The sequence below is a fragment of the Atta cephalotes genome (genome assembly GCF_000143395.1).
Source record: "Atta cephalotes unplaced genomic scaffold scaffold00017, whole genome shotgun sequence".
NCBI classification, from domain to species: Eukaryota; Metazoa; Arthropoda; class Insecta; order Hymenoptera; family Formicidae; genus Atta; species Atta cephalotes.
The window spans coordinates 3,813,467-3,823,971 of NW_012130081.1; the positions used below are offsets into that span (position 1 = coordinate 3,813,467).

The following is a 10,505-nucleotide window of genomic DNA, read 5'->3' on the forward strand; positions in this document are numbered from 1 at the left end:
ANAGAGATAGATGAGAGAGAGAGAGAGAGAGTATCCTTGCCAAGAACACTTCTCTAAACAAAAACTTCGTTCGAAATCGATGTTAAATTGTAGGTCCCATATGAACTGCGTCCAATCAGCGTGCGCAGATAAGTATATGAGAGAAGTCACTACGCTCGAACACGACTACACAGGACTAAAGAGAGATCTTTGTACTTTGTCTAACAGTTAGCTTCTGAATGACAATTAAAACAACTGCTCAGCGTTTTTGGTTTTTCTCACATTTCATTCGTAGGTACTAAACAACGAACGGAGTGTGAGGAAGATCAGCCAAAAATACTGAGCCGTTATTTTAATTGTGGTCATTCAGAAGCTAATTGTCAGATGAAGTCCGAGACAGTATCATTACTATATCGATCTTCCAACGGCTTATAACTAGCGATTTTTCTCTTACGAACATTCGTATTTACCTGGACTTGCTGAATCTTCTTGAGTTCTTTATGAATGCCAATTCCGCTCTCGACAAGTTCTTTTTTTTTTCAATTTAATTTATCCTCTCTCCGATATAATTCAGCCTCTTTCTAAATGATACTCATATTGGTAGAGTATCGACTAGAGTAAGATATTCTTATTGCTGTCGACAACTGTTGCTTGCTTTCTTTTTTTTTCACTTAATATAGCGTTTGATTCCTTTATTGTCTGAGACGGATATTATTAATCTGCTTGCAATCGTCTTATTAAGTCTTCCTTCAATCCAATGATTGGAAGTTTCTTAAGTTTCAGTATTACTTAATTCTGACGTGGTAAAATCGCTCAGTCTATCATTTTGACTCTGCTTCTTTCTTTCTCTCTCTCACTCTCATTCTCTTTCTCTCTCTTTATTTCCATAATTACTCAGAAATAACGATGTAGCAATTGTTCATCACGATCGAACAGTCAAATTCTTTTCAAACTCGTCTCATTTCCGATCCCGTGAAGTCTCAAATTATGAAAATTTCCGTCTTTTAATCATTACTTTAATTATAATATTATATAAAATCAAAAGCTCTCTCACACTCAAGCAGCATAGGAACGCATGCAAAGTGCTAAAAAAGCGATTATATGCGCTTTTTTTAGAGCTTTGTTAACGCTTTGTAAGCGTTGGTAAGCGCTGTGTGCTTAGGAAATCATAGTCATCATAGTCTCAATGTCACTGCCGTGAAGTTTTATAGATATCGATCTGATAATCAACTTACGTTAGTTTTCTAATACGTCAACAATCGCGCTCCCGCATTGTTTTGAATATAGAGCGTAAAATCTAAATCTTTACAGTATTGCAGGGCATTAAAATAACCTAATCATAATTCGTACAGTGTAATTCTTTTAATGACACGCGTCTTTCTTGATAACTTGCCTCGACAACGATTCACGAATTTTCTTAGCAGTAATGGGATTAAATAAAAAGTTGCAGAATTCTTATTTAGAAAGAAATAATATCCAAATAGCAAGCTATGTCATTTTGACGTCAGCTTGTTACCAGCTAAAAAATCAAAGAGAGTCGAATAAAGTTAGAAGTTAACGGGAGATATAAACGGAAGCAGGAGGACAGGAAAAAAAAGGAAAAATCAAAAAAGAGGCAGAAAAAAACATATTTCTTTTGAACTAGTCTGTATTATCCATAACTATGTTCTCGTACGTATGGGCGCCCGTGGAGAAGCAGTAATGACGTAAAAGTACATCTACGAGAAGCGAGAAGATAGGTAGGAAGGTAGACTGCCGTTCTCCTGGCATTCTTGCTACGTCCAGGACAATCCCCTGGATCGTAACCGGCCGGCTTGGAGAAATTGTTTCCATCGCGACGATCGCCTGATCAATAAACGTCTCATTTAATCATCTTCCTCGAATGCGTTTTCGCCATAGTTGCCAAGCGTTTTTTTTTCTCTAACATACGTTCGAAGATGATCTTTGGAGAATTTTCATTGAGATCATATCGAGTGACACGTAGTGATTTGTAAATTTCATAAAATAGATTGCCTAAATGATAGCCATAAATAAAAATCATTACATAAAGTATTTAAAATATCACTACGTAAAGCATTTAAAATATTTAAATGTTTAAAATAATGTTATATTGCAATATATAAATATACAGTAATAATAGATAGCAATTGGCAAATTTTAAATAAATTAATTTTGATAAGATGAAAAGGGATGTGGGACGCTAATTTTTAAATTATGTGTGTATCGCAAAGTAAAACTATCGATGCATTGAAAAAAACATTTTATTATTTTAGTACTGCATACCTGGAAAGTATGCTTTTTATTTACATAATGTAATCGGATCGTATGAAATAAAAAAATATTAAATTAACAAAGTATAATATGGCAAAAAGATTATAAAGTACAGATTTTTTTCTACGACGCAAGTCTTGCCTGACGTTTCGATAGTGAAATCCATATCGATTCTTATCATTTTCTATCTTATTTTTTTTAGACAAGAATGTAGCAAAAAATAAAATAAGGTTAGCTATGAAAATATGTAAGTAATTAAACGAAATCTGTAAAATAAGGCTTCGTAAATTTATAGAAAAAGATAAACTCAATATAAAATATCCAATGTATAATACATATCAAGGATGCATAAAACATACTCTTTCAGAAATAAGTAGAGATACAGTTACTGAAATAAATGTTGATTACGGTCATAAGAGATTTTGATGGTTTTAACGGTCCTACGAAAAAAGCTGAATGGCTGCTCTCATATTTCTATTTTCTTTTTTTTCTTCGTTTATCTTCTAAAATATTCCGAAGCAACATGCTTTTCTTCATTAAAACTTAAAACTTAAAACTTAAAATATTTTCACATTGTATTTTGTCAGACAGTAGTTCTCGAATGATTAAGCTGATCACAATTTGAACAATGTTGTCAGAGTTAATGCCTTTGATCTTCATGCTCCAGTCGCTGCTGCTTACAACTGCGCCTATCTTGTCTGGACACTGAGACAGATTCACAGTCTTCATCTTGCAATAACATCTTTTCGAAACAGCAACATATTTTTTGTGGGCGACTAGCATCAATCAAAGCTTGTCGAAGCATCTCAATTTCTTTTCGAGCTAACATTAACTCTCGCTCAGCAAGTTCTTTTTCTCTTCGATACAATTCAGTTTCTCTCCATATCATATGTACATCAACAAAATATTTTGTTGGATTTATCTCCTCTGTGACATCCGCTGCCATTTCGGTCCCTTCAAATCGATTGATATCAGTAAAGTTTCTTGTCGCGTTCGTCGTCTCTGCCGCTTTCGCTACAGTTTTGGCCTTTTCAAATTGAAATGTTCCTATATAACCTTTTGAAATATCACCAACAAAGTTTTTTATTGCCGCATTCTCCTTTGTGGCATTCGCTACCGCTTTGGCCTCTACAAACCGAATCATATTTACATCAGTAGAATTTCTTACCGTCGCGTTCATCGATTCTATGGCATTCGCTGTTATTTTTGTCTTTCCAAATCGAATTTACACCAGTAAAATTACCTGCTGTCGTGTTCGTTACTTCTATGGGATCTGCTATCGTTTTGATATCTTCAAATCGAATTACATTCATATTCGTAGAGCTTTTCGCTGCTGCATTCGTCGCTTCAGCAGCACTCGCTGTCGTTTTAGTGTCTCTAAACATATTCATATTAACAGAGATCTTTGTTTCCGCATTCGTCGCCTCTGCAGTACTCGCTACCGTTTTATCTTTTACAAACCGAAACATATTTTACATCAGTACAATTTCTCGCGGGATCTATAGTAGAAGTCGTAACGAGCGTAAAGTTTTAAGTCGTAGAAATTTAACTAATCACAATCGAATACGAGAAAAATAATCGATTATAATCAATCAATTTTCTACAACTTAGAATCCTACGATTACTACAATCTCTATATTGTAAATCCAGTATTAAAGCTCTTCTACGTAGAAATCAATAGACAATTGTGGGATCTCAAGTCATAGAAAATTGATCAATCAAATATAAGGAGAATATTCAACTAAAAATGATCAATGGTTTCTTATGATGAATTATAGCCACACACAGATGGCTATGATTTTGTAGTCAAAATCTGATTGAATTTACTGCCAATTTGGCCTCAAATTGCTAATATTCTGCTATCAGGGGATCTATAGAATTACTTGTTGTTGTGTTCATTGCTTTTGTGATATCTGCTGTCGTTTCAGTGTCTTCAAATCGAATTACATTCGTAGAGCTTCTTGCTGCCGTGTTCATCACCTCTGTGACATTCGTTTCCGCTTTAATCTCTACAAACCAAACTTTTACATCAGTAGAGTTTCTTAGAGTGAAGTCCCGTGAGGCATATTTGCTTTACGTATAACTGCGTAAGTCTTGATCCATAACTTTGCTTTAAGAGGCCTTAAGCCGAAAGAGATTAAGTGACAATTATTTCTGTTTTTAAATTGCTTTTGCGCAATCTTTAGACTTTAACCGTTAGATTTTAGCGAATTGAATAAAATCCAATTTCTTATGACCCATAAGTACAACTTCTGTGACCGATATATTGTTACTTTCATCTTATGGCTTCTTGAAGTTACGGACTTAACCAGTAATTAACCAGTAAAACGCGAAACGACAGCTGATCTCTTCTGACTAATTATGCAATTACGCGATTCGCGGTAAATACCTACACTACATACACCACATAAGTCACGGGATTTCACTTTAAGATATCTTTACATGGGGGCGTCAAACGTCGAGTATCAAAGCATGCGCATTGCGTAATGACACATTAAATAATTTTATTGAAATGCCTTGGATTTAATGAGCCCTCATACGACACTTGTCATCGAACATTGATTGATGAAAAATGGCTGATGGGAGTAAATTTTACCTCTACAACGGCTTTCATCAATCAGCGTTTGGTGTCAGAGCGTTATTGCGATGAAAATCCGGGCTTTACATTGCAGTTTTACAACATCATGCCAGAACTTTAGCCGATATATACTTAGAGGATTTCTAGACTTACCTGCTGTTGCGTTCGTTGCTTTTGCGGTACCTGCTGTTTTGGTATCTTCAAATCGAATTTTATTTACATCAGTAATGGTTTTTGTTGCAACGTTTGTCGAATCTGCGGCATGCGCTACCGTTTCGGTATCTGTGAACCACTTGTCGTAGATTTCTCTGTGATGCTGTTCCTTTCAGTATCCTTTGTTTGCATATGGAACTGATACAGCATGTCTTCTTGCAACCGATTTATCAAATCTGCCTTCAAGCCAGTAATTGGAAGATTTCTAGTTCTCAGTTGTTGCTTTAATTCTTTCACGGTAAAATTATTCATTTTGAATAACTTTTAGTCATTCAAACACGACAACACCAAAATTGAAACGAACACCAAAATTCTTATCAAGCTTGTCTCGTTTCTAATTTTGGAAAAGTTTTCAAATTTTTATCATTATACAAATTTTTTTTTAACATTACTTTAATTATAAAATAATATATTGGGTTGTCCGGAAAGTTCGTGCCGAATAACCTATATAATTTAATAAATGTATACTAAAATTTAAATTTTCTGCGTTTCAATTTTCCTTCAATATCGGCACAAACTTTCCGGACAACCTAATAGGATCGAAAAAAAATCCGTTCAGTTCACAATATATCATTTAATATCGTTCGCGATATTTATCTGTGTCGATCCGCACTTATAATGCCAATATTAGTAATCGTAATAACGATTGAATGCACTCGTGTATTATGACTTTTGCGCACCAAATGCAGAAGTATTTATCGTTTGCCGTGCGGATATGACTATATTCATTATATACTGATATAAAAATACACAAAGGCATACATATATCAGAATAGTACTTATTATCCTTTCTCGTGGTTTTTCTGATTTCTGCGACGTAATTCTCGTGCGTAATATCCCGGGGTAATATCATAGTTATCTCATATCAAGAATTGATATGATATGAATTATAAATGTAATACTAAGGATTAGTAATAAAGAAAATTCCAATCACATATATGTCCTTATAATAAAAATATGCTTAGATAATTTTTTTTATGTATATAGTTACGTAATTATATGCAAGTTTGTCTGAAGCAGATGGAATAATAATTATAAATTAAATATTAATGTTGAGTATCTGTTTAAAACATCGTAAAGTTACAATAATTAGTTAGCAATATTTTTTTTTTAAAAAGATGCTTATTGACATCAATATATCTAATTCGTGATATTACTATTACAGTTTCAATTTAAAACTATTTCAAGACCGAAAATTTTTAGCATAGTTTTAGAGCTTTGGAAAATGTATATAAAATATAAATGTATAAATGTATATAATTCACAGAAATATTATTAAAAAGCACAAAGCACAAATATGTACATTAACTCTGATCGAAGCTTATTTTTATTTATTGTTAATGAAAACTATGAATAGTATTTTTTCTTTTAAACTGTAACACGAATTACAGATTATCTGTTTTACTGTTTATTTTATAATAATAATCCATTTGATATTATCAAATAATATGCAACATAAAAATAATTAATTCGAGAGATTTCTCTAAAAAAGTACATGACATATTATTTTATTGCACTGAATACAGGATACTTATATCGTTCTGTTTTTAAGCAAAACAAGTATTTTCAATTTTTATATTGAAATGGATATCATAAATTACATTTCTTCTTTCTGATCTTTTTATCGAAAATAGAAATGCTTATTGTATTTGTAAGTAATAAATTGATTTTATACAAAATTAACAATTCACAATTTCTAGAATAACATTTGGAATGGAACATAGCGTTTTATTCTAACACTATTATTTTATAAGTTTCTAAAGAACTTTTCTTTTGAAACGTTATACACATATATATATATATATATATATATGAATGACTTGTAAATGAAAAATTGAATAATATACTATGTATATGTATAACATATTAATGCAATGTTAATACTTCGATAATACTTCAGGCCAAATGATGATCAATTTTCTTAAGGATCATTTTTAATAACCATTTTCAGAAATAGAAAATAAATTATGGATCGCATAGTGTTTATTTCGTTTGTATAAAATAAAAAGTACGATTTTATATTTCTGGCTATGTCGATGGGCCACAAATAAAAAAATAAACAAGCACGTTGAGCATTACTATTTTAGATTATAAAAAAATTATGTAAACATAAATGTATGTAATTATAATGTAAATATATATGCTTATTTTTTATTTATGGCACGTATCAGAATGTTTTTATCACCAACGTTTTAAAATGGATGTAGCCTAATTCCATTTTACATTGGGAAAATGAAATCCACATCGACTGTAATACCGTGCGGGACTTTCCATTTGGATGATTCTGCGAATAGGGTCAGAACGGCCACTTTCAGACTTCTCCCTAGCATAAGTATTTCTTCTTTCTTCATTTTTTTTTGTAGCATTTGGAGCTGACATACCTCTATATTTGAAATGGTACTTAGCATCCTTGTCCTACTTTGTCCGAAAATGTTTAACTTCTGAATGATTATGTTAATCACAATTAAAACAACGGCTCGGTGTTTTTGATTGCTCTCGTTTCATTCGTTGTTTAATACCTTTATCTCGCTTGATCAAGATATCACCACCGCTATCGATCTTCCAAAGGCTTATGAAAACAGCGGCTTTTCTCTTGTGTATCCGTATTTACCTGAACTTGCTGAATCTTCTCGAGTTCTTTTTTAGTCAATGCCAATTCTCGCTCAGCAAACTCTTTTTCTTTCCAATTTAATATAGCCTCTCTCCGATACAATTCAACCTCTCTCTGAGTGATACTCATATTGGTAGAGTATCTTATTGCTGCCATTATATCTGTTGCTTGCTTTCTTTCTTTTTCATTTAATATAGCGTTTGATTTTTTTATTATCTGAGACGGATATTGTTGGTGTGCTTGCAATCATCTTATCAAGTCTTCTTTCAATCCAGTGGTTGGAAGTTTTTTAAATTTCAGTATTACTCTTAATTCTGATGTCGTGTAATCACTCAGCTCTCTCATTTTGAATCTGCTTCTTCTTTTCTTTCTCTCACTCTCACTTTCTTTCTCCCTCTTTATTTCCATAGTCACTCAGAAATAAAGACGGGGTAATTGTTCACACCACTATCGAACAGCCAAATTCTTTTCGAATTCGTTTCCGATCCCGCGAAGTCTTAAATTATAAAAATTTCTTTCTTTTAATTGTTACTGTAATTATAATATTATATAAATTCAAAAGCCCTTTCGATTCGCGATAATCATTAATCATAGTCACCATCTCAATGTCATTACTGCGATGATTTATAGATATCGGTCTGATAATCAACTTACATTAGTTACCTAATACTTCAACAATTGCGCTCGCGTATTGTTTTGAGAGTAAGGCGCGAAATCTAAATCTCTACAGTATTGTACATTAAAATATCTAATTATAATTCGTGCACAATGTAATTTTTTCGATGACTCGCGCCTCTCTTGATGACTTGCTCACGAATTTTTCCATCAATGGGTCATCTAATGAGTCATCCTCTTTTTCCCTTTGTTATGATTGAAGCACCAATACACCTCACGCACCTTCCTTTGACCAAGAAAGAAGCTCATACAGATATGGTTGGAAATATAAACTAAACGGCTTTTTTGATTAGCTACTAAGGACGGTATTCATAATTCATTCTTATTTCAAAACTATTTTATATAATGTCTTAAGACACTAATATGATTTTTTAATTGGTTCATGACTTTTTAAGACTGTAGTTGAATCTATGCACTTTGTGTGTTCTGCGCATATATTCTCTCTACAAACAGGTGAGATATATAAAATATTAAGCTGAATAAAAAATATGAGTTAAACATTTGCTATATTCCATTCTTTATTATTTTTCTACAGTTGTATCGCGAAATAATTTTATATTAAGCCTTTTATATTTCTTATAGTAATCGTTTATGATCAATTTATTGATTTAATTTACAATAATTTTGTTAACATTAATAATAAAGGATTGTAATCATAATACAATATTTGTGTAACATAAAGGTGTATAACAATGGTTGCGTGCAAATTACTTCACGTCTTTTTATTTTTTCTAACTTTTGCGGCGTAAATTCCTTAATTAACAGAGAAGTTAACAAACTCATGGAAAAGACGCGGGAAACAGCGAAGATGAGTAATCACAGATAAAAAAGATAGATAGTATAAAAGTAACATAACAGTTTTTAAATTAAGCAAGAAAATAAATGGTGAGAGTTGAAAGAGACATAAATATAAAGACTGAAAGATAATTAAACCTATAAATAGAAAGCAAAAGAAAGAGTAGTAACGAGATTAAAATAAAAGGTTGCAGAATTCATATACAGAAAGAAATAATAAAAAATCAAAGATAGACAAATAGCGTCGGAAGTTAACGAGAGGTACAAATGAAAACAGGAAGACAGGAAAGAATAGGGAGAACAAAAAGAGACAGGAAGAAACGTCCTTGCTGGACTGTATTGCCCATAATTGTGTCCTCGTGCACACGGACACCCGTGGAGAACCAGTAATGACGTGAAAGTGCATCTACGAGAAGCGAGGAGACAGGTAGGCCGCCGTTCTCCTGGCAATCTTGTTACGTCCAGGACAATCCCCTGGATCGTGGTCGGGCCAGCTTGGAGAAATTGTCTGCTTCTCGACGATCGAAGTGTTCGCCTGACCGAGGTGGCGAACGTCTCGTTCGTAGCGCGGTTGCTCAGTCACCTTCTTTTCTCGAGTGTGTTTTCGCTACAGCTGTCAAGCATTTCTTTTTCTTTTCTCTGATATTCGTGTTCGAAGGTGAACAATTTTCAGTGAGGTGATTTCGACAGAATCTTTTTCTTTTTTCTTGTGAGAAACGTGATCAGTTGGAAACGGAGTCAATTTCACTTGCACGTTCAACAATTTAGGTACGACATAAATGGAACAGAATCGATTTATTTTATTCTGAATATTTATTATTTATCAATTAATATTATTTATATTAATGCGATTGTTGATATATATTTATATATCAACAATTTGACTTGATTGTTGATATATTTACATGAGAAAGTATAAAAATTGCAATGTATATGTGAATTACGTGTAAAAGTGGTTTCTTTTAATTATGGAAAGATTATTAAAACTGAGAAAACGAATGTTAGCAAGAACAAATAAGACTAATGGAATTGTGTTTCTTTCAAGTTTCGTTCACAGATCTTATAAGATAAATCTCGTATATATTAAGTTTTAAACCGTTACACATACATTACATTAGCTAGTTCTGATGAGGATGTTTTATGCATGAAGCTATATCACCATATGTGACTTGAGCAATTTCTTATTTATTAATTATATTTTCTGACACGAATTTTGGATCACGAATGGGATAAAGTAATTCTTACAGATTTTTTTATCACTGATTATGAATTCGTAAATGAAATCGTTCTATCACACTACATTTTTGAGAGTTTAAAAATATTTAAAAAATGCCATTTTTGGTATTTGTAGATTCAATTTTTTCAAAAATGCAACGTGATAGA

General features: G+C 32.5%; 1 protein-coding gene across 1 annotated transcript; it reads right to left on the bottom strand.

Moving 5' to 3' along the window:
- Positions 1-2,890: 2,890 nt before the first annotated feature.
- Positions 2,891-5,293, bottom strand: LOC105618640. Its single transcript, XM_012200170.1, has 5 exons — positions 5,119-5,293; positions 4,982-5,026; positions 4,134-4,259; positions 3,494-3,700; positions 2,891-3,378 (listed from the first exon to the last, which is right to left on the bottom strand). Exons 1-5 carry the CDS (start codon positions 5,291-5,293, stop codon positions 2,891-2,893), a joined length of 1,041 nt encoding a protein of 346 aa, XP_012055560.1.
- Positions 5,294-10,505: the final 5,212 nt, after the last annotated feature.